Below are 24494 nucleotides of genomic sequence, written 5' to 3' on the forward strand. Positions count from 1 at the left end.
GGGTCATTTTATTTGTGTCTCTTACTAAAAGACTTCGTTAGCATTTGGAAGTTTGTATCGTGTTATGACATCCACCAAGACAGAAGTACATCAAAACGTACACAATGCACATAGCACAGACGTACACATCATATCCGGTGACGTGTGACACACATAAATACAATAAAACACATCAACACATCAATGCAGCCGCACTGTGGTCGAGTGGTTAGCATGTTGGCCAACACAGTAACAGCCTGGAGATCGGGAAGACCTGGGTTCAATTGCCCCTGGCCATTTCTTTGTGGAGTTTGCATGTTCTCCCCAAAGTCAGCTGGGATAGGCTCCAGCATACCCCCGCAACCCTAAAGAGGAGACGCGGTATAGAAAATGGATGGATGAACATCAAATGCAGTGATATTTCAACGTAAACCATAATGATGGATGATGGATTAATCTAGAGGATTCAGAGAGTTTTGATCCACTTGCACCATGGATATAAGAAAATAAACTATGATGTAATTTCTCAAATCTTAACGTTTTGGGAGTGAGGGAGAGACGTATATTGGTGCCGTAAAATAGATCGACAGCAGGCGCGGATTTAGAGGGGGATGTGGGGGGTGTTTATTGCCAGGGAAACAAGTGTAACGGATGTGAGGCTGTGCAAGTGTACGTTGGTAAACCTCACTCCCTCTACCTTGAGAGCTGCGCTGAACACGTGGTCGACAGTCCAGGTTTTTGGCCGTATGGTCAGCGCTCTCACCTCCCATTGCGAAGGTCCTGTGTTCGAGCCCCGGTGCGGGCAGTGCGAAGCAGGGCGGGTTACACAAGAACTCCCCACATGTTTATACCGAACGTCCCGTCAGCCCTTTGCCGTGACAACATCTGGTGCTGAGCGAAAACAGCGGGAGTTTCAAAATTGATCTCACCGGATGATTTGTGGGAACACGAGCGAGCCGTGGGTCTAAAAAGGTTGTGGACCACTGGTCTAGTGGTTAGCATGTTGGCCACACAGTCATAGATGGGCGATCGGGAAGTACTGGGCTGGAATCTCCATTGGGCATTTTCTGTGTGGATTTTGCATGTTCTCCCGGTGCGTTCGTGAGTTTTCTCCGGGTACTCCGGTTTCCTCCCTTCCAAAAACATGCATGTTAGGTTCATTGGCGACTCTAAATTGCCCATAGGTATGAATGTGAGTGTGAATGGTTGTTTGTCTGTATGTGCCCTGCGATTGGCTGGCGACAGGCAGGGTGTACCCCGTCTGCATAATTAGGAGAAGCGGCATAGAAAATGGATGGATGAATGTCTGAGCTTGCACCAGTTGATCTACATTCCTATACTTCCAACAAACACCTGCTCAATGATCCGCAACTCACTGAAACTGCCAGCTGGACTAAATACTGACTGATGACCTATCAGGCTCATCAAGTCCACACAAGCGAGTAAAGTAACACTAAAACACTAAAAGCATGACTGAACATGGATGAAAAGACACATCAGAGGAAGTTGTTTAACTGTTGAAGGAGCACAGTCTAGTTTAACGGGATGTGTGTGAAGGAATGCACCAAAGTGATTGATGCCACACACCGTTAAAAACGAACATGAAGAAGAATACTATGCTTGTTTTTCCCTCCTCTTTCTCCCCTTTGTTTGTAAATACATACTATATATATGCATACATTTATGTATGTATATACAGTACATACAAATACGTATAGATACCCAAGTACTCAACCTACGGATACACACTCCGGTCCAGTAGATGGCGGTATGCACCTCAAACGTTGGTTGCGACCCGCCATAAGGAAGACAAAAATTGCGCATGCGTACCACTAGATAAACGGCACTTTGCTGCGTGTGCTTGCTAGCTGCTAACAAAGAGATCAACACATCGTTAAGCAGCGCTCAAGTGAGTGTTGTGATTATTTGAAAATGTGTAAAGTACAAATGTTGAGAGCGTTGGTGAATCAGCGACTAACGGCGGCAGTTGAAGAAATATTTCAAGTGTTTCAAAGAACGATAGCAGAGTACGAGGAGGAACTTTCTCGAACAAAAGAGGAGAACGAGCGGCAGCGTCAAATCCTGGACGCTATTTTCAAGAAGCCTCGAGTTGTGTTATACAGAGAAGGTTTGTCCACTTTTTAATCATTATTATTACATTATTCCTAAACGGCCCGTCGCCAACTATATTATTGTTTATTTTTTGTTTGTTTGATGCTTTCCAAATAATATTTCGCCCGTGTCAGTGTCTCCACTGTAGGGAGTAACGACGAGAGGGTTCTCACTCTCAGGAAAACAGTGTCCCTATCATTTTGGTAAATAATTGCAAGTCACAAACTACGGCTGAATCCCAGTTTCACTCTGTCCCGACGCAATACGTACCGGAAACGCAATCGGTTGTGCGCATGTGCAGAAGGCGCCTACATCCGGTCGACCTATTTTTCGGCAGTCACTTGTTAGGCATGTGTAATCTACGCCATCTGATGATCTATTTTACGGCACCAATATACGTCACTCCCTCACTCCCCAAAACGTTAAGATTTGAGAAATTACAACATAGTTTATTTTCTTATATTCATGGTGCAAGTGGATCATGTGGGGGGAAAAAAACCTCTCTCTGAATCCTCTAGATTAATTTAATTAATCATTGCACTCTGCTTATGGTTGTTTACCTTGAAATATCACTGCATTTGATGTGTTTTATTGTATTTATGTATGTTACACGTCACCGGATATGATGTGTACGTCTGTGCTACGTGCATTGCGTACGTTTTGATGTACTTCTGTCTTGGTGGATGTCATAAGACGATACAAACGTCCGGATGCTAACAAAGTCTTTTAGTAAAAGACACAAATAAAATGACCCCCCAATATGTGACGTATATGAAGTATGGTTATTGACCATTTATGTTCATGCATTTAAAAAAAATAACTACCACAGCATGTGATGTCGCAGAAGCGCAATCGGAAAAATGTGCTAGAGGAGGAAGTGTCGTAGATCTTGCGCATGCGCAGAACCGATTGCGTTTCCAGTAGGTATTGCGTAGTGACACACCCCTTAGCCCTTCCACCTCGTGTTTTACCCCCAAACTGTGACATTTATTGCCAAAGATAAACCTCTAAGAAATAACAGCTTACAACCAGCACGGTACACTTTTGTTTCCAGTGAACAGATAACTTTTGTTATAGATATAAGCTTACCGCTGAGTTAGTTTATCCGTAATCAGAATAATCAGGATAAAAGTTGCATCTTTGTGTGTAGCTTGAAACACCACGGGGGAGTAAGAGCGAATCAGGAGGGGAGCTTAATGTCAGCTGACTGATGTCGTATAACATCGACAAAGTGACATTTACGTGATTTTTTCAAAAAGTTACACAATGATCACTTTAAACAATTACATTTATGAAGGAGTAATTCCTTTAGTAAGTAATTAAAAAGTAAGTAATTTGCACAACACTGACTAACAATAAGGCCATTTGAAGCGATTGTGTCAAAATGGAGTGTACTACCTGGCTGTAACCAGCCAAGGTGCTGTTGATTCACAACTATTCCATAGCGTGTTTGTCTGTTTATGTCCAACAGAAGTCAGTGCAGAACATCTTCCACCTGATCAGGAGGAGCCACAGCCCCCCCACGTTAAAGAGGAAGAGAATGATCACAGCATCAGTCAGGAGAAAGAGCATCTTGAAGGACTAGAGAAGTTTCCAGGGATTGGTGTCCCTGTGAAGACTGAAGATGATGAAGACAAAGGTGGAAGTGAGGAGAAGAGAGGGGGGGGGCCTCCAAGCAGCCCCTCGACTCAACACATGACAACAGAAGCTGATGGAGACCACTGTGGAGGATCACAAGCAGGCAATGGATTAGCTCCACTATCAGATAATGACAACACGTCACTCTCTCCTGACACTGATGATGAAGGTGCTAAAGCTGATATGACATGTCACACTGACAACACACACTTTAAATGCTCTCACTGTGACAAAGTGTTTAAATATCGTTGGAATATGAAAACACACATGAGATTACACACAGGAGAGAAACCATTCATGTGCTTATTGTGTAATACAAGATTCTCTCGGGCGGATCAATTGACAATACACACAAGAAAACACACTGGTGAGAAACCTTTTACTTGTTCAGTGTGTCGTAAAGACTTTAGAGACAGTTATAGTGTGAAAGCACACATGAGAACACACACTGGTGAGAAACCTTTTACCTGTTCAGTGTGTGGTAAGGCTTTTGGACATAATCGAAATTTTAAAAAACACATGAGAATACACGCTGGTGAGAAACCTTTTACTTGTTCAGTGTGTAGTAAGGGTTTTGGACATAATCATTGTTTGAAAACACACATGAGAATACACACTGGTGAAAAAGTGTTGAGTTGCAGTGTGTGTGCTAAAGGATTCTCTTATAAGTACCAGCTTAACAATCACAAGTGTGCTGGTAAGAACAGCAGCAGGATGTGAAAAAAGCTGTCAAGACTTGGGTAATTTTGACTTTCTAGAAGAAAGAAGAAACCTTTTACATGTTCAGTGTCTGATTTTGGTTTTGCACAAAATCAATATTTGAAAACACACAATGGAGAAAACCGTTTTACCTTTATCTGTTCAGTGTGTGGTTAAGGGTTTACACAAAATAAACATTTGAAAACACACGTGAATAAACACTGGTGAGAGACACTTTCTTGTTCAATGTGTGCACAATCGACACAATCCCATCTCATCACGTGCATGGGTGGAGTGTGCTGGATCTTGCGCCTCCTGCCTGTTCCACGACACCTGTCCACCAGGCGGGGCTGCAAGGTTAGAGGCGTTGCGAGTGAGGAGAGGAGAGACTGGCGGGGCTGGTAGACGTGATGTCAAATCCATCACCGGAAATGAAACATACTCCAATGATTTTATTTTCCCTAATACACACACACACACCTAGAAATCATCTCTCTCTCCTCTCCCTAATTTCTCACCTCACAGACTTGCATACTCCCCCCTACAGGAGGAACTGGACGTCGGCGTCACCCTCCATACCTGAGAGAGAGGTGAGCGTGCTGTCAGCTGCTTGAAATGTAACGTTAGTCCATGTGACATTGCACGTGCATGCCAAGAACACACAGCCCACCTAAGAGCTTGACATTCTTTTCTACCACCTCCTGGGTTCTGGCACGGTGCAATAACTCCTGGGATCTGCTGAGTTTGGGTTGTTTACGCACACACGCCATGGTAGGTGCCCCCCCAGGCTAGGCTAATGTTGTGTGCTCAAGGCGTGAAGAGGAAGCGGTGCGTGGAAGGGGCGTGTAGTGCCGGCCCCGCTCAAAGTTCACTTTTTAATATGTCTGCCAGGGCTGGGCGATACTTCACACTTTGGTATCAATCTGATACCAAGCACTTTTTTACTTGACTTTTTTTTCCCAGCTCATTGAATTTTGTGATTTTTGCCTTTTAAATTAGCTGATCATGATTATAGACACAATAAAACACAGGACAAATATTTTAGGCAGATGAAAAAAAATAAAATTATTTTAAATATTAAAGTTTAAATATTAAAGAAAAAAAACATGTCATATTTTGGGAAACAAAACAACAAAATACGGTTGCAATTTCTGAAACATTAAATTGTGGAAAAGGGAATAAAGTCCAAATATTATGAGAAGAAAATCTACTCAGGTTATTTAAGTATAAAGTTGAAATATTTAGATTTTTTTTTTAATTGCTTGGGGAAAATTCATAGTCGTGAAAATAAACTAAAAGAATTTACAACAACAAAGTATTGGGGGGTGAACCCAACAGTAGAAATGGGGAAAAAACGCTGTCATTTTACAGAAATAATATCCAAATTTTAGGAGTAAAAAGGCAGATTCTAACAAGTAAAAAAGTCACAATTTTACGAGAATAAACTGGTAATATTTTGAGGAAAGATAATCTCATTTTAGAGTTGAAATATTAAAGATTTTTTTTTTTGTAATGTTATAAGGAAACAAAACAAATAAATGGGAATTTTTTGGACAAGAAGGTTGGAGAAAAAGTCATAATATTATGGGAATAAAATCAAATATTAATAAAAGTAAAAAGTTGTATTCAAGTAAAAAAGTCACAATTGTACAAGAATAAACTCGTAATATTGTGAGGAAAATTTAATTTTAGAGTTGAAATTTTAAAAAATGTGACGATGTCGAGCGGGTTTGGACCCCAGAAGCAGAGGCAGGGAGCTTTTGGAGCAGTTCAACACTTTTAATACAAGTGTGCAGGCAAATGATCCAAAGAACAACATAAGGGTTACAAATGTTGTGTTTATCGAGCAGTGTAACTCGTTTTGACAGCCGTTGTTTTTACCTCTCGTAGGTCGCCGTTCGTGTCGTGTGCACGAAGCGCCGAAAAAAACACACGAAGTGGGCAAAATTATTCATCATTACCAGTCGGATTTTACTTACTTTTATCCGTTGTATTATATGTCGTTGACATTTATCCGAAACAAATAAATCCTAGCTTGTTCGTTGATAAATTGCTCCGCATTTAACCCGGAAGCGATCGGCGTGTCCCTCATGGGAGGTCAAAGATCGCCTTGTAATTTTGTCTTTAGCATGATAATTGAAGAACCACTCACTCAGTGCATTCCACTGAATCCTGGCTCATGTTGCCACAGTGCTGCAACGATTAGCTTGTATTGTGGAGTTGATGGTCAAAATTGATGTCATTACAGTCTCAAGAACGGCTGATGGGATTTGTAGTCTTTATAGTGATACAACAATGGCATGGCAAGGACTGAAGGTCCATTTTTCAACAAAAAAAACACACACACCCAAAGACCAGTGCGCAGGTAAGTTTCGAAAAACGCCTCCCACTATCAGCTCCACTCCTGCAGCCTTGACGAACCTGCCATGCAAGCTGGAGATGGGCGGATCGACCCAATTATCGATGGCGTCAATACCACGTGTAGTAGTATCGCGTCGATTGTAGCGTGAGTCTCAAATATCTGTTCATATTGCTACATTGCTATTTATATATTACTATATTCTTATTATTACTGGACACAGGAACTGAACATGAACTGCATCAATCGGAACAACAACCACAAGTGGTGGAGTGGCGGCCGAGTATGTGGATAAAAATCTGAACTATAAAGTAGTAAAGAACATGTCATTTGCTCTTGATAACATTTCAAAATGCATAAATCAGTAAAGAGAAAAGTAAAAATGTACTAGTAAGTTGTATACTGTATATAGAACAAGTCTCGCATTGAGATATTTGAGGATTGGATCAAAGCAACATTCACAGACATTAGCCAAAAAACAATCTTTGTTTGTGGAGATTTCAACATTGACCTTCTGAATTAAAATAAGCAAAACAGAATAGATAACTTTACAGATACAAAGCACAGTTTAAGTCTTTATCCTAAAACCACCAGGCCAAGTAGAAGTACGGATCACTGCGCAACATTAATTGATAACATATTCACCAATCATTTCGATAACAACACGATTGGATTACTAATTAATGATATTACTGACCATCTTCCAGTGTTTATAATGAAAACTATAAAAAGAGAAAGAAGGACGATATCAGGACATTCAGAAGATCACATACAGAGGAAAGTATTAGCGCTTTTAGGAAAGATTTGGAAAAACAAAGATGGGAGTGCGTATATAGTGAGAATGACGTGAACGAGGCATATAAAAACTTTCTTAATAGTCATATGAAGTGCTATAACAGACATTGTCCACTGAGAGAAGTATCTAATAAGCAAAATTTTAAAAAATGAGTTACTCGCGGACAGTCAATAGGGATATAGAACTAATATTTCAACTTCCATGACACTAATTGAAATTACAGAGGAAATCTCCAATGCTATAGATCACAGAAAGTGCGCGGCTGCAGTATTTATGGATTTAACAAAAGCCTCCGACACAATTAATCATGATATCCTAATCACAAAACTAGAAACGTATGGAATCAGAGGTTTAGTCTTGAATTGGGTTAAAAGCTACTCAGCAGACAGGAGGCAATATGTGAAGCTACTGTAGGAGGTAAACATATCATGCGGCGTACCCCAGGGGTCAATCCTAGGACCAAAACTATTCAATCTATATATAAACGACATCTGTAAAGTCCCGAGAGACCTAACGCCAGTATTATTTGCAGACGATACAACCGCATTGTGTTCTGGAGATACTGTAGCCCACCCGAGCTAGTACAACAAATCACAGATGAACTAACAATACTAAAAAGATGGTTTGATAAAAACAGACTATCCCTGAACCTCAGTAAAACTAAAGTAATGCTATTTGGTAAGTGCAAAAAGGAAACGTATCAGCAAACACAAATTGATGGTGTAGACATTGACAGGGTGAACGAAAATTAATTTCTCGGGGTTATAATAGACGAGAAGATGAACTGGAAATCTCACATTAAAAATGTACAACATAAAGTGGCAAGAAACACCTCAATACTGAATAAAGCACAATTTGTCCTTGACCAAAAAGCACTACATAAGCTCTGCTGCTCACTGATATCAGCATATGTAACTTATTGTGCCGAGTTATGGGGTAATGACTACAGAAGTGCACTCCAGCCACTAACTGTGCTACAAAAAGGTCACTCGGGATCGTCCATAATGCTGCTTACAGAGAACACACAAACTCTTGATTTATAAAATCACAATTATTAAAATTTGCGGATCTAGTAAACTTTCAAACGGCTAAAATGATGCATAAAGCAAACAATAACATCCCACCCAAAAATGTAAAACAATTCTAATCAACGAGAGGAGAAATATGATCTTAGGGGAAAATTTAACCTGACACACTTCTATGCACGGACAACACTGAAAACCTTCAGCATTTCTGTACGTGGAATCAATTTGGGGAACGGACTGAGTAAGGAACGATTTAATAAGCGATTTTAAGAAAAAGTACAAGCAGTTGATGTTCACAAAATACAAAGAAGAGACCTGAACTACTGTGTACATACAATACAACATCTAACCACGACTACACTGACTACTAACTCTTCATTGTGGTGAGTACATGGTCTGTACTCACTCATTATCAACCAACCATTTTATCAATTATGAAGCCTCTAGCTTCCTTTTAGTAAGTAAAAACCTTGGCTATGATTGCACTACATTGTCATGTAGACCTACAAAGTACACTTGGAAGAACAAGAGGAGAATAAATGTATTGAAACTGATGAGGGGTAGGATTAAATAAGCTTTGCTTCTTCCTACTCCTTTTTGGACATGCAAAATTGTGAATTGTACTATGTGATGTGCTACTGTTTGACTCATGCATGTTCAGGATGAATTAAACCATTAAACAGGAAGAATTTGAATTACTAATCGTTGTAGGTCGGAGTTTCATATTCTATAGATTCACTTCACAATGTATTTCTTCATTTCTTAATCATTTTGATGGTTATCACTTACAGCAAAGATGTCCAGAGTGCTGTTTTTTTTTTTAATTGAAAACATTCAACGAGAAGGCAAAAAACACAACAGCAGCAAAAAAAAATACAAAAAAACAATAGAATCAAAGTTTTAAAAGCAAAAAGTTGGAACCTGACAAGAGAAAGTGGTGATTTCACGAGAATAACGTCATACTGTTACATTTTAGCAGCATACATTTGAAATATTAAAAGAAAAAAATTATATATTGTGAGAAACAAAACACAGCAAAATAAAGTGGTACTTTTAAAAAATGAAGTAGGGGAAATGTTAAAATATGATGGGAATAAAGTCATAATATTTCAAGTGGGGGGAAAATAAACATAAGTAGAAATGGTACAAACAGCTGTAACTATACGGGAATAAAGTCCAAATATAAAGAGTAAAAAGTCGTATTCTAGTAGGTTGGGGGTATGTTATGATATTATGCGAGTAAAGACAAATAAAAAAAATTACAAAGATTATTTAAGTAGAAAGTTGAAATATTGTGACTTTTTTCATTGTAGTTTTTGAAAAATTAGATTGGGGGAAAGATTAAGATTACTTCAGAAGAAAGTTGAAATACCGTATTTTCACGACCATAAGGTGCACCGTATTAAAAGGCACAGTCTCAGTTATGGATGCTATTTCTGTATTTAACACACATATAAGGTGCACCGTATTATTGGGCGTGGGTATGGTCAAACATACGGGCACTCAAGAGTCAGTGAGGCAAAGGGCTGACGGGGGCCGTTACATATAAACATGTGGGGGGGCGTTTGCTTCCCTAGCAATAAAATGTGAATGATTACTTTTAAACATGTGTGGTGGTGAAAAATTATAATTCCCATGTGGGAAACGTGGGGGCGTTTGTTGATTTTGTGCAAAACCTTCCTCTCCTCTAATCCTCTCCTGCTATTAAGAGGAGTAAAGGAAGCTATTTTTGTCAAACAACAGAACCCATCATTGAATCGGAATGGTGGTTTGAGGTTTAATTTGGACCCTGTGTTCAGCAGGTTACTGAGACCGAAACCCACAGCTCTTAGTCTTGCAAATGAGGTGGAGCCAGGGCCGAGCCAGAACAATAGATGCTAACGAGCCAGTATCAGAGTCGTTCATACCCAACTCAGGGTGCGTCACTTCCCTTTTATCGGAGGTCTTAATAGCAGGAGAGGATTATACCACTACTCCGCCCAGGCTTAGTGTAAGGAACCAATAGGAGGAGGGTGTTAGCACACCAATTCCGCCCACTCTTACTGTATTTAAGGCCTAGGCTACCAGCACTTATTAGTTCGCTGACGAAGCTCTTTGGATGAGGAGCGAAACGTCCGACACCTTCTTCACAGAAGTACAGATGACGTCTCAAGAAGCCTTTTCCTCAACGTTTGAGGTGCATACCGCCATCTACTGGACCGGAGTGTGTATCCGTAGGTTGAGTACTTGGGTATCTATATGTATTTGTATGTACTGTATATACATACATAAATGTATGCATATACGTCTTATGTATTTACAAACAAAGAGGAGGAAAAAAACAAGCATAGTATTCTTCTTCATGTTCGTTTTTAACGGTGTGTGGCATCAATCACTTTGGTGCATTCCTTCACACACATCCCGTTAAACTAGACCAGACCAAGGCATCATACGCCCGCGGGCGAGATGACACTAACTGGCCCGCCCTCGCTGACTCTGACCACCTTCCAGGGTCACTGGAAATTCCAAAATAAATATACGTTCTAATTTCACCTCATTCATTGACTAAAGCTGCACTGCTTTTATTCTGAAGGTGCTATTTTTTTAAGACGCGTACAGAATGACGTAATACGTATTGACGCGCAAGACGCGCGCATGAATGAACGTTATCAGAAGACGACTTGAGCCCACTGAACTCTATACATGGAATGGCCCCGATCGCTTGCTGCGCGTTGGAGGCCTGACGCCACCGGAAGTGTAGAAGTCGCCATGTTGTTTCACCCAAAACAAGAGCGCCTAAGAACTAAGAGGAGTTCGAGATGCCGTCTTGTGCTGCTATTTAATTGCACAAATCGTGATACTCGTGAAAATCGCGAGAAGGGACTTACACTTCACAGGTAGGTAAATGCTTATAAATAATAAAAATAGTTAAAAAAAATAGATAATTTAAATCTGTAAGCATCTTTTCATCTAAGTAGTTGTAAATTACCCCTTATTCTACGTTAGATTTCCACACTGCAATGCTCAACTTCTAAAGCAATGGGTAGTAAATATGCGGAGAGACAGGTGGATTCCTGCAGCCAGATCGCAACTCTGTTCAAGTCATTTCACTGAGGAGAACTTGGACAGGACCGGCCAGACTGTTAGATTGCGACAAAATGCAGTTCCAACAATATTTGACTTTCCTGATCATCTTCTTAAGGTATGCGCTGCATTTAACTTTGATGCTACGTAGATACTTATCATAACAAATACCTTGTGAACACTGAAATTGAGTTGTTATGCATTGTAATTTCACACCATAGAGGTAGGGAAAACCTTAAACTGGAGGGACATTTTTACATTTGGGTCTAGTAAATTTACTCTGTTTCAATTGAATTTTTGTGAATCCGTGTTAATTTTTATACCGAACCATAATAAATGTAGTGAATGAAGATACATGTATGTGTATGAGTAACCCGCCCTGTTTCGCACCGGGGCTTGAACATATGCAATGAGAGGCGAGAGCGCTGACCACACGGCCAAAAGCCCGGATTGTCGACCGCGTGTTCAGCGCAGCTCTTGAGGGAGAGGGAGTGAGGTTTACCAACGTACACTTGCACAGCCTCACAGGCTGGCATCTGTTACATATGCGTATGTGCTTTTTTGGGTGAAGCAAGATGGCCGACAATGGCTTCGTGCGGTCAGCCGTGACACCCATTCCAGGTAGTTTAGAGTTCAGTGCTTAAGCCCTCAAACTTCCCTGCGTGTGCCTGCTAGCTGCTAACAAAGAGATCAACACATCGCTAAGAAGCGCTCAAGTGAGTGTTGTGATTGTTTGAAAATGTGTAAAGTACAAATGTTGAGAGCGTTGGTGAATCAGCGACTAACGGCGGCAGTTGAAGAAATATTTGTAGTGTTGGAAAGAACGATAGCAGAGTACGAGGAGGAACTTTCTCGAACAAAAGAGGAGAACGAGCGGCAGCGTCAAATACTGGACGCTGTTTTCAAGAAGCCTGGGGTTGTGTTATACAGAGAAGGTTTGTCCACTTTTTAATCATTATTTTTACATTATTCCTAAATGGCCCGTCGCCAACTATATTATTATTTTTTGTTTGTTTGATGCTTTCAAAAATAATACTTCGCCTGTGTCAGTATCCTGCTGCATGCCCTTCATTGCACCTTGTTGTACTGGATGTGTGTTTTATATACTGTAGGGAGTAACGACGAGAGGGTTCTCACTCTCAGGAAAACAGTGTCCCTATCATTTTGGTATAGAATTGCAAGTCACAAACTACGAATGAATCCCAGTTTCACTCTGTCCCGACGCAATATGTACCGGAAACGCAGAACGGTTCTGCGCATGTGCAATTTTTCGGCAGTCACTTGTTAGGCATGTGTAATCTACTATCTGTCGATCTATTTTACAGCACCAATATACGTCTCCCTCACTCCCCAAAACGTTAAGATTTGAGAAATTACAACATATACTGCTCAAAAAAATTAAAGGAACACTTGGAAAACACATCAGATCTAAACTGGGGGGAAAAATGATCTTGAATATCTTTCCTGATAATAAGTGGGTGATGTATTAGTAACAAAATGATGCCACATCATTTGATAGAAATTAAAATGATCACCCTATAGAGGGGGGAAATCAAAGACACCCCAAAAATGAAAGTGAAAAAATTATGCAGCACACTGGTCCATTTCGCTAAAATGTCATTGTAGCAACTCAAAATGATTCTCAATAGTTTGTGTGGCCCCCACGTGTTTGTACGCATGCCTGACCACGTCGGGGCATGCTCCTAATGAGACTACGGATGGTGTCCTGTGGGATCTCCTCCCAGATCTGGACCAGGGCATCACTGCGGTACCTGGACGCATGGAGGAGATTCCAGGAGACAGGTAGTTACTCCAAGAGAGATGGACAGGGCCGTAGAAGGTCTTTCAACCCTCAGCAGGATCGGTATCTGCTCCTTTGTGCAAGGAGGAACAGGATGAGCACTGCCAGAGCCCTACAAAATGACCTCCAGCAGGCCACTGGTGTGAATGTTACTGACCAAACAATCAGAAACAGGCTCCATGAGGGTGGCCTGAGGGCCCGACGTCCTGTAGTGGGCCCTGTGCTCACTGCCCAGCACCGTAGAGCTGGATTGGCATTTGCCAAAGACCACCAGAATTGGCAACTACACCACTGGTGCCCTGTGCTCTTCCCTGATGAGGGCAAGTTCAACCTGAGCACATGCGACAGACGTGAAAGGGTCTGGAGATGCTGTGGAGAACGTTATGCTGCCTGCAACATCATTCAGCATGACCGGTTTGGTGGTGGGTCAGTGATGGTCTGGGGAGGCATATCCCTGGAAGGACGTACAGACCTCTACAGGTTAGATAATGGCACCCTGACTGCTATTAGGTATCGGGATGAAATCCTTGGACCCACTGTCAGAACCTACACTGGTGCAGTGGGACCTGGGTTCCTCCTGGTCCACGACAATGCCCGACCTCATGTGGCTAGTGTATGCAGGTAGTTCCTGGAGGATGAAGGAATTGATCCCATTGACTGGCCCCCACGTTCACCTGACCTAAACCCAATAGAACACCTCTGGGACATTATGTTTAGGTCCATCCAGCGCCGCCAGGTTGCTCCTCAGACTGTCCAGGAGCTCATGGATGCCCTGGTCCAGATCTGGGAGATCCCCCAGGACACCATCCGTAGTCTCATTAGGAGCATGCCCCGACGTTGTCAGGCATGCGTACAAGCACGTGGGGGCCACACAAACTACTGAGAATCATTTTGACTTGCTACAGTGACATTTTAGCCAAATTGACCAGTCTGCTGCATCATTTTTTCACTTTCATTTTTGGGGTGTCTTTGATTTCCCCCCTCTATAAGGGTGATCATTTTCATTTCTATCAAATCATGTGGCATCATTTTGTTACTAATACATCACCCACTTATTATCAGGAAAGATATTCAACATCATTTTTCCCCCCGTTTAGATCTGATGTGTTTTCCAAGTGTTCCTTTCATTTTTTTGAGCAGTATAGTTTTTTCTTATATCCATGGTGCAAGTGGATCATTTCTAAGCCGTCTTTTCTTGGTTCCAAAAATTAAAGTTTTTTTGCCACTCAAAAAATACACACGAAAGCATTTGCTTGGAAGTTTTGTTTGGATATATAGTATTTCTTCGTTGAGGAAAAATAAACTCTCTCTTAATCCTCTAGATCAGGGATCTCAAACTCGCGGGCCATTTGCGGCCCACCAAATCGCATCTTGTGGCCCGCCACTGGACATCAAAGAATACTGTACTGTAACTTTGTGTCCCACAGAAGTCAGTGCAGAACATCTTCCACCTGATCAGGAGGAGCCACAGCCCCCCCACGTTAAAGAGGAAGAGAATGATCACAGCATCAGTCAGGAGAAAGAGCATCTTGAAGGACTGGAGGAGTTTCCAGGGATTGGTGTCCCTGTGAAGACTGAAGATGATGAAGACAAAGGTGAAAGTGAGGAGAAGAGAGGGGGGGAGCCTCCAAGCAGCCGCTCGACTCAACACATGACAACAGAAGCTGATGGAGACCACTGTGGAGGATCACAAGCAGACAACCGATTAGCTCCACTATCAGATAATGACAACACAACGTCACTCTCTCCTGACACTGATGATGAAGGTGCTAAAGCTGATATGACATGTCACACTGACAACACGCACTTTAAATGCTCTCACTGTGACAAAGTGTTTAAATACCGTTGTCATATGAAAACACACATGAGATTACACACAGGAGAGAAACCATTCATGTGCTTATGGTGTAATAGAAGATACTCTCGGAAGGATCAATTGACAATACACACAAGAAAACACACTGGTGAGAAACCTTTTACTTGTTCAGTGTGTAGTAAGGGTTTTAGACATAATCAATGTTTGAAAACACACATGAGAATACACACTGGTGAGAAACCTTTTACTTGTGCAGTGTGTGGTAAGGCTTTTGGATATAATCAACATTTGAAAGCACACATGAGAATACACACTGGTGAGAAACCTTTTACTTGTTCAGTGTGTGATAAGGCTTTTGTACAAAGTCAACATTTGAAATCACACATGAGAATACACACCGGTGAGAAACCTTTTACTTGTTCAGTGTGTGGGATCAGTTTCAGACACACTGAAAAGTTTAAAGCACACATGAGAATACACACTGGTGAGAAGCCTTTTACTTGTTCAGTGTGTGGTAAGGTTTTTGGATGTAATCAACATTTGAAAGCACACATGAGAATACACACTGGTGAGAAACCTTTTACTTGTTCAGTGTGTGGTAAGGCTTTTGGATATAATACACATTTGAAAGCACACATGAGAATACACACTGGTGAGAAACCTTTTACTTGTTCAGTGTGTGGTAAGGGTTTTGGACATAATCAATGTTTGAAAACACACATGAGAGTACACACTGGTGAGAAACCTTTTACTTGTGCAGTGTGTGGGGAGGGTTTTAAATATAGTCAATATTTGAAAACACACATGAGAATACATACTGGTGAGAAAGTGTTGAGTTGCGGTGTGTGTGCTGAAGGATTCTCTTATAAGTACCAGCTTAACAATCACAAGTGTGTTGGTGAGAACAGCAGCAGTAAATGAAGTAGCAGGATGTGAAAAAAGCTGTCAAGACTTGGGTAATTTGGACTTTCTAGAAAGAAGAAACCTTTTACATGTTCAGGGTCTGATTTTGGTTTTGCACAAAATCGATATTTGAAAATACACAATGGAGAAAACCGTTTTACCTTTATCTGTTCAGTGTGTGGTTATGGTTTTGCACAAAATCAACAAACGCCCCCCAATTGTTTATATCTAACGGCCCCCGTCAGCCCTTTGCCTCACTGACTCTTGAGCGCCCGTATGTTTGACCACCCGCGCCCAATAATACGGTGCACCTTATATGTGTGTTAAATACAGAAATAGCACCCGTAAAAGAGACTGTGCTTTTTAATACGGTGCACCTTATGGTCGTGAAAATACGGTATTTCAACTTTCTTCTTAAGTAATCTTTGTAAGTTTTCCTCTTGTAATATTATGACTTTATTCCCATAATATTATAACCCCCCCCACCTCATTTTCTAAAAAAATGACTACTTTGTTTTGTTTCTCATTTTGTTAAGTGTATGCTACTAAAATGACAATATTACAAGTTTATTCTCATAAAAATTGCGACTTTTTACTCTTAATATTTGGACGTTATTCCCATAAAATTACAGCTCTGTTTTCCCCATTTCTACTGTTGCCCCCCAACTCTCATCTTTGAAATTTTGTTCTTGTAATATTAAGAATTTATTGCCATATTTTGATATTATTCCCATCATATTATAACTTTTTCCCGCAACCTAATTTTTCAAAAACTACAAATAAAAAAAGTCACAATATTGAAACTTTCTAATTAAATAATCTTTGTAGTTTTTTTTAATTTGACTTTATTCGCATAATATTAGAACATTCCCCCAACTTACTAGAATACGACTTTTTACTCTTTATATTTGGACTTTATTCCCGTATAATTACAGCTGTTTGTACCATTTCTACTTATGATTATTTTCCCCCCACTTGAAATATTATGACTTTATTCCCATCATATTGTCATGTACTGCGTATTAGAGTCCCTCCATATAGAGAGTTACGTCAACTGAGATTACGCCGCCATGTTGGGGCCAATTCAAGCGCTCGGCTTGCGTGCACAGTACGACAATGCATGGAAATTGTAATGTCTCTCCACAAAGGGACGCATGCAAAATGTCTGTTTTATAATTATTTACAGATCTATATTTTCCAATGTGTAATATGGTATAATTTTGCCATCTTTTGTTAAAACATTGAGATTTTATAATAGTCAAAATATTACCATGTTCACCTCATGATACTTGAATGAAAATAAATGACAGAGATATAAAAGCCCCAATATTTAAACATTGAAAATGATGAAAATATGTATATTTCTTCATTGTTATTTCATTATTATTTATACCTCGAACCAAGTGCAGATTTTGCAAAATGAATGCAGTTTTATAAGTTTGCTCGAGATCATGGATTACTTTATTTGCAACCAGAGGTGATTTACACAAGGATCTTCTTAACTCTAAGCATCCATGACTGCCTTATTTTTTTCGTTTTTTTATAGTATATCTTACGTTTAGGCTACTTTCTTATATCAAAACAATTAAGTAGAACACAATATTTAGGTAAACACTCTCTCCAAAACGTGCCAAGATCATCAAGAGATGCCTTAAACTTAGTAACATCGCCCCAGGTGGCTCTGTCAAGTTGTCAAAACATTGTGACATTAAACATTTTAACATATACAGACCCTACCTCGCACAGCTTTGAAGACGAGTTCGACTTCCAGCCCAAACGGTTTATATTATTTTCCCAAATTGTCCGTCTGTTGACATCTGAAGGGAATCTGTAAGGCTTGAAACCCTTCTCATGTCTATTTGTGCATCCAAATGCACAACAACCCGGCATTTTTGGGGAATAAACAATAATACGCCAAAGAATACTGTAAAGACAAGGCGAACGCAAACGCAAATTTGGCCCCAAGATGGCTCCACGAGTCACGTCACCGTATTTTTTCGACTACTTATGTCTCAACTCTCTATATAGAGGGACTCTACTGTGTATGTCGCTCTGCTGCCCCCTGTCTGCCGTCTGTTTCAGCGCATGCTGGCACTGATCGAGCTGATGAGACACACTTGTGATCAATCACTGCTACCTTTATCAGCTGCTGCCAGACAACTGAGCAGCGCCAGTTATTCCTTCGCTTACCTGTGAACCTCCAGCCCTTCCTGTTCCTCTGGTGCCTTCTAACTGGTCTACCCTTTTGCCTGTTGTTAACTTTGGACATTACCCGTGCTCACGCTAGGTATTTCTGCTACCTTTTTGTATTGCAGCTCTTTCTGTTAGCTTAGTGTTTTTTCTTGCCCTTTTAGTTACGGCAGTGTTTTGTATTTTGTATTTGGCTTTAGCCCTGAGACCCTTTGTTATCCTTTTTGTATTTTTGCTTATGTTTGAATTTATTACCTTTTTTTGAAATAAACCTTTTTTTAATAACACGCGCTGTGTGTATCAATCTGCATTCTGGAATCCAAACCTCGGCATAGCTGAAACGTGACACATATTTTTACTTTATTCTCATGATATTTTCACATTTGCCTAAATTAAATTTTTTTTAAAGTACCACTTTATTTTCTTGTTTTGTTTCACACAATATTACAAGTCATTTTCTTTTAATATTTGAAATGTATGCTGCTAAAATGTAACAGTATGACGTTATTCTCGTAAAATCACCACTTTTTCTTGTTAGGTTCCAACTTTTTTCTTTTAATCGTTTGATTCTATTCTTGTCAAATTACTGCAGATTTTTCTTTTTTTTTTTTTACATACCAGCAGAAGGATGTCTCTCCCAAAGTTCGCAGGGACAATTCTAGTGGTCCTCAATCAGAAGTACATCTACACCTTAAAGCTACCAATCACTCTTTTGAGGACAGCGAGGTAAAGATTTTGGCCAAAGAAAACAGACGGTTTGAAAGAGGAGTAAAGGAAGCTATTTTTGTCAAACAACAGAAGCCATCATTGAATCGGAATGGTGGTTTGAGGTTTAATTTGGACCCTGTGTTCAGCAGGTTGCTGAGACCAAAACCCACAGCTCTTAGTCTTGCAAATGAGGTGAAGTCAGGGCCAAGCCAGAACAATAGATGCTAACGAGCCAGTATCAGAGTCGTTCATACCCAACTCAAGGAGCGACACTTCCCTTTTATCGGAGGTCTTAATAGCAGGAGAGGATTATACCACTACTCCGCCCAGGCTTAGTGTAAGGAACCAATAGAAGGAGGGTGTTGGCACACCAATTCCGCCCACTCTTACTGTATTTAAGGCCTAAGCTACCAGCACTTATTAGTTCGCTGACGAAGCTCTTTGGATGAGGAGCGAAACGTCCGACACCTTCTTCACAGAAGTACAGATGACGTCTCAAGAAGCCTTTCCCTCGATGGACAACTCCTGTACGACTGAGAGCCTACACAGACGCTGTTCAGTGTGTGGTTAAGGTTTTGCACAAAATCAACAAACGGGCCCCACATGTTTATATCTAACGGCCCCCGTCAGCCCTTTGCCTCACTGACTCTTGAGCGCCCGTATCAAGATTCAAGATTCAAGATTCAAGAGAGTTTTATTGTCATGTGCATGGTAAAACAGCAGTTATACCATGCAATGAAAATCTTATTCTGTTCATTCTCCCAAGGAAAAGAAAGAAAAACACAAGAAAGAATAAGAACATAAGAAACATAAACACATATACATAAATACCAAGAAATTAAGCAACAACAACAGAAGAGACATTAATGCAAGTAAATAATACAAATAAATAAATAAATAAATAAAGTGCTATGAGTGTGTGTTGCGTGTGGCGTGTCTGAGTGCTTCATTGAGAAGCCTGATGGCCTGTGGGTAAAAGCTGTTTGCCAGCCTTGTGGTCCTGGACTTCAAACTCCTGTAGCGTCTGCCTGATGGTAGGAGTGTGAATAATGAGTGTTGTGGATGTGTGCTGTCCTTGATGAGGTTGTGTGTTCTGCGTAGGACTCTAGATGTATAAATGTCTTGCAGTGAGGGGAGGGCTGCCCCAACAATGTTCTGTGAGGTCTTGATCACCCGCTGGAGTGCCTTCCTATCACGTGTTGTACAGTTACCGTACCAAACAGTGATGGAGGCGGTAAGGACACTTTCGATGGTGCATCTGTAGAAGCAACTCAGGATTGTGGTGGACATGCCAAATTTCCTCAGTCTTCTCAGGAAGTACAGTCTCCTTTGGGACTTCTTCAGAATTTGTTGGGTGTTGTGAGACCAGGTGAGGTCCTCGCTGATGTGTGTGCCAAGGAACTTGAAGGTTTTCACCCTCTCCACCTCAGTCTCACCAATAAACAGGGGTCTATGTGGCTCCTTTTCCCTTGTTCTTGGGTCGATGATCATCTCTTTAGTCTTATCTGTATTGAGAAGGAGATTGTTATCACGACACCAAGCTATGAGGTCCGCCACCTCTCTTCTGTATGATGTTTCAACACCACCAGTGATCAGTCCGATGACTGTAGTGTCATCCGCAAATTTAATGATGCTGGTGTTGTTCTGGGAGGCCACGCAATCGTAGGTGAAGAGCGTGTAGAGGAGTGGACTCAGCACACACCCCTGTGGGGTCCCAGTGCTCACAATTCTTGAGCTGGATGTGCGGTTGTGGACTCTGACTGACTGGGGTCTGCCTGTGAGAAAGTTAAACACCCAGTTACAGAGGGAGGGAGACAGGCCAAGTGTGAGGAGCTTATTTGTGAGTTTGTGGGGGCTGACTGTATTAAAAGCAGAGCTATAGTCTATAAATAGCATTCTGACGTATGTGTCCTGGCCCTGTAGGTGAGAAAGGGCTGTGTGGATGGCAGTGTTGACTGCATCATCCGTGGACCGGTTCTGGCGATATGCAAACTGTAGAGGGTCCACAGTTGCCGCCGGGATGCTCTTTTTGATGTGGGTCATGACTATTCTTTCAAAGCACTTCATAACAATAGGAGTGAGTGCTATAGGGCGATAGTCATTCAAGCAGGTCACGTTGCTCTTCTTGGGTACGGGCACTATGGTGGTGGACTTAAAGCAGGTCGGTACAGATGCTTGTGCAAGCGACAGGTTAAATATGTCAGCAAGCACATCAGCTAGCTCTGATGAGCAAACCCGAAGTGCACGTCCTGAGATGTTGTCTGGGCCTGCTGCTTTTCGTGGGTTTGTTTTGTTTAGAACCCTGCGCACATCAGCTGATGTCACCATGAGAGGTGCGTCCTGTGTGCTCCCCAGGTTCAGCCACCCTCTCTGCTCATCAGAAGTTTGGGTGTCAAAGCGGGCATAGAACTCGTTCAGCTCATCTGGAAGTGTGGTTTGGCTGGACGTGGCTACGCTACTCTGCTGTCGATAGTCTGTGATGTGCTGGAGCCCCGCCCACATGCGCCGAGGGTCTGAGGTGGAATAGTAGCCCTCCAGCTTCTGTCTGTACTGTCTTTTGGCCTCCCGTATGGACCTCCTCAGGTCATATCTGGCCTTTTTGTAGTCATCAGCGGTGCCCATGACAAATGCAGTCGAACGAGCACGTAGCTTAGCCCTTACATCACAGTTCATCCACTGTTTTTGGTTAGGGTATTTTCTGTAATACTTGGTGGTGGTAACAGTCTCTATACATGTGCTAATGTAGCCAGTAACAGCAGAAGCATATTCATCCAAATCAACAGTACAATCTTCCCTCCCCGCTGCAGTTTTAAACACATCCCAGTTTGTGCAGCCAAAGCAGTCCTGAAGTACTTGATCAGTTTCTTCATTCCATACTTTAACTGCTGTACTTACAGGGGGAGCTTTTTTGAGAAGTTGTCTGTACGTTGGATAAAGGAATATAGAGATGTGGTCAGCCTTTCCAAAGTGGGGTCTTGGAACAGCCTTCAAAGCACCTTTCATGTTGCAGTAGACTTGGTCCAGGATGTTATTTTCCCTTGTGGGAAAGCTCACATACTGGTAATATTTGGGGAGGACAGTCCTGAGGTTACAGTGGTTGAAATCGCCAGATATAATGAATACAGCGTCTGGGTGTTTGGTCTCGTGTTTATCGATGATGTCATGCAGGAGGCCTAGTGCATTAGCAGTGTTAGCTCGTGGTGGGATGTAAACAGCAGTTAAATACACAGCGCTAAACTCACGAGGTAAATAAAAAGGTCTGCATTTCACCATCAGCAGCTCAATGTCCTGCGAGCAGTGCTTTTCCATCGTCTGTACGTCTGTGCACCACCGTTTGTTTACGTAAACACAGACGCCGCCACCTCTGTGTTTACCAGACGCTAAAGTCCGATCTCCCCGGTAAGCAGCAAATGATTCCAACTGGATCGCCGAGTCCGGTATATCCTCCGTCAGCCAGGTTTCTGTGAAGGTGAGGACACAGCATTCCCTGATCTCACGTTGAGCTGTAATCCTTGCTCGTAGTTCGTCCATCTTGTTTTCAAGAGAGCGGACGTTGGCTAGCAGCAGGCTTGGTAGCGGTGGCCTCGTCGCTCTAGCTTTTAGCCTAGCATGCAGGCCGGCTCGCTTGCCTCGTTTACGCCTCGGATGCTTTGCTCGCCGGGTATTCAGCTCACCGGGGCCGCAGGCTGCTGCGTTCTCCCGGCGCAGAAGAAAGGCAAAGTCTGAGAGGCTAAATGAAAGTTCATGGTGAACCCTGCCGATGTTCAAAAGTGTCTCCCTGTTGTAATGTACTGCGTGAGTGTGTTGAATGTCCAAAATGAACAATAAGATAGCAAAAAATAGAAAAACACGGGAGAGTGTCACAGAGACGTCTGCCACGGAGGGCGCCATCTTTGATCTTTTTTTCATCTGTATGTTTGACTATACCCGCGCCCAATAACACGGTGCACCTTATATGTGTGTTAAATACAGAAATAGCACCCGTAAAAGAGACTGTTCCTTTTAATACGGTGCACCTTATGGTCGCGAAAATATGGTATTTCAACTTTCTTTTTATGTAATTTTTGTAAGTTTTCCTCTTGTAATATGACTTTATTCTTATCAAAATATAACTCTTTCTCCTCCCACCTCATTTTCTTAAAAATTACTACTTTATTTTGTTTTGTTTGTTTCTCATCTTACAGCTTTAAAACAACTTTTTTTTCTTTAATATTTTAACTATGCTCCTAAAATGACAATATAAAAATTGCGACTCTTTACTCTTTTTTTTCTGGTAAAATTACAGCTCTTTTTTTCCCCCAATTTCTACTGTTGCCCCCCTCCCTCCAACTCGTCTTTTAAATTTTCTTCTTGTAATATTAAGAATTTATTGCCGTATTTCGATATTATTCCCATCATATCATAACTTTTCCCCCAACCTAATTTTTCAAAAACTACAATTAAAAAAAGTCACAATATTTCAACTTTCTACTTAAATAATCTTTGTAATTTTTTCATTTGACTTTATTTGCATAATATCATAACATACCCCCAACCTACTAGAATACGACTTTTTACTCTTTATATTTGGACTTTATTCCCGTATAATTACAGCTGTTTGTACCATTTCTACTTATGTTTATTTCCCCCCCACTTGAAATATTATGACTTTATTCCCATCATATTTAGACTTTATTCTCACGATATTTTAACATTTGCCCTACTTAATATTTTAAAAGTACCACTTTATTTTGTTGTGTTTTGGTTCTCACAGTATTACAAGTTTTCTTCTTTTAATATTTGAAATGTTTACTGCTAAAATGTAACAGTATGATGTTATTCTCGTAAAATCACCACTTTTTCTTGTTTGGTTCCAACTTTTTTCGTTTAAAAGTTTGATTCTATTGTAAAATTACTGCAGATTTTTCTGGGTTTTTTGGGGTTTTTTTTGCTGCTGTTGTGTTTTTTCCTTTCTTGTTGAATGTTTTCAATAAAAAGCAGCACTCTGGACTTTGCTGGAAGCTGTATTACTGTGTCCTGTAATACTAATAATATAACAATATATAAATAGCAATGTAGCAATATGAACAGATATTTGAGACTCAAGCTACAATCGACGTGATACTACTACACGTGGTAGTGACGCCATCGATAATTGGTTCGATCCGCCCATCTCCAGCTTGCATGGCAGGTTCGTCAAGGCTGCAGGAGTGGAGCTGATAGCGGGAGGCGTTTTTCAAAACTTACCTGCGTGCTTGTGTAGCCGGGCTGCCAGTGTATCCGCAGGTCCCAGCTATACTGCGTTGTGTTCTGGTGCACGATGGAGGGACACAGAGATGGCTTTGGAACAGAAGTTTATTCCTGCAGTGTGGTGGAATATACGAAGAGGACATGCACGTGAGCTCCTCAATGGCAACGGGCCTGTC

At 41.2% G+C, this 24494-nt stretch overlaps 2 protein-coding genes and 1 long non-coding RNA gene across 5 annotated transcripts; 2 read left to right on the top strand and 1 right to left on the bottom strand.

The window, feature by feature from the left end:
• Positions 1–1816: 1816 nt before the first annotated feature.
• On the top strand, positions 1817–9318 carry LOC129177361 (zinc finger and SCAN domain-containing protein 31-like). Of its 2 annotated transcripts, XM_054768427.1 has the most exons (4): positions 1817–2107; positions 3563–3898; positions 4954–5018; positions 6677–9318. In XM_054768427.1, the coding sequence occupies exons 1-4, from the start codon at positions 1912–1914 to the stop codon at positions 6740–6742; spliced, it is 663 nt and encodes a 220-aa protein (XP_054624402.1). In that variant the 5' UTR covers positions 1817–1911; the 3' UTR covers positions 6743–9318. The 2 variants fall into 2 exon arrangements, with proteins under 2 accessions (XP_054624402.1, XP_054624401.1); XM_054768426.1 differs by lacking the exons at positions 4954–5018; positions 6677–9318 and having other exon boundaries at positions 3563–4624.
• LOC129177362 (uncharacterized) lies at positions 4062–24489 on the bottom strand. The gene is made up of 3 exons (XR_008569618.1): positions 24316–24489; positions 4947–5007; positions 4062–4826 (listed from the first exon to the last, which is right to left on the bottom strand). It is a non-coding gene; the product is annotated as an uncharacterized LOC129177362 (long non-coding RNA).
• LOC129177360 (gastrula zinc finger protein XlCGF28.1-like) lies at positions 10683–19245 on the top strand. Of its 2 annotated transcripts, none has more exons than XM_054768425.1 (2): positions 10683–10821; positions 14900–19245. In XM_054768425.1, exons 1-2 carry the CDS (start codon positions 10707–10709, stop codon positions 16207–16209), a joined length of 1425 nt encoding a protein of 474 aa, XP_054624400.1. In that variant the 5' UTR covers positions 10683–10706; the 3' UTR covers positions 16210–19245. The 2 variants fall into 2 exon arrangements, with proteins under 2 accessions (XP_054624400.1, XP_054624399.1); XM_054768424.1 differs by lacking the exon at positions 10683–10821 and adding an exon at positions 11511–12606 and having other exon boundaries at positions 14900–19243.
• Positions 24490–24494: the final 5 nt, after the last annotated feature.

The sequence above is a fragment of the Dunckerocampus dactyliophorus genome, chromosome 2 (assembly GCF_027744805.1).
Source record: "Dunckerocampus dactyliophorus isolate RoL2022-P2 chromosome 2, RoL_Ddac_1.1, whole genome shotgun sequence".
NCBI classification, from domain to species: domain Eukaryota; kingdom Metazoa; phylum Chordata; class Actinopteri; order Syngnathiformes; family Syngnathidae; genus Dunckerocampus; species Dunckerocampus dactyliophorus.

What these genes read in the sequence shown, in the direction of transcription:
- LOC129177361 (XM_054768426.1), top strand. Translation starts at nt 1,912, where the DNA reads ATGTGTAAAGTACAAATGTTGAGAGCGTTGGTGAATCAGCGACTAACG. An exon ending in AGTTGTGTTATACAGAGAAG is followed by an intron (nt 2,108 to 3,562) that starts GTTTGTCCACTT and finishes TATGTCCAACAG; the next exon opens with AAGTCAGTGCAGAACATCTT.
- LOC129177360 (XM_054768424.1), top strand. Translation starts at nt 12,411, where the DNA reads ATGTGTAAAGTACAAATGTTGAGAGCGTTGGTGAATCAGCGACTAACG. An exon ending in GGTTGTGTTATACAGAGAAG is followed by an intron (nt 12,607 to 14,899) that starts GTTTGTCCACTT and finishes TGTGTCCCACAG; the next exon opens with AAGTCAGTGCAGAACATCTT.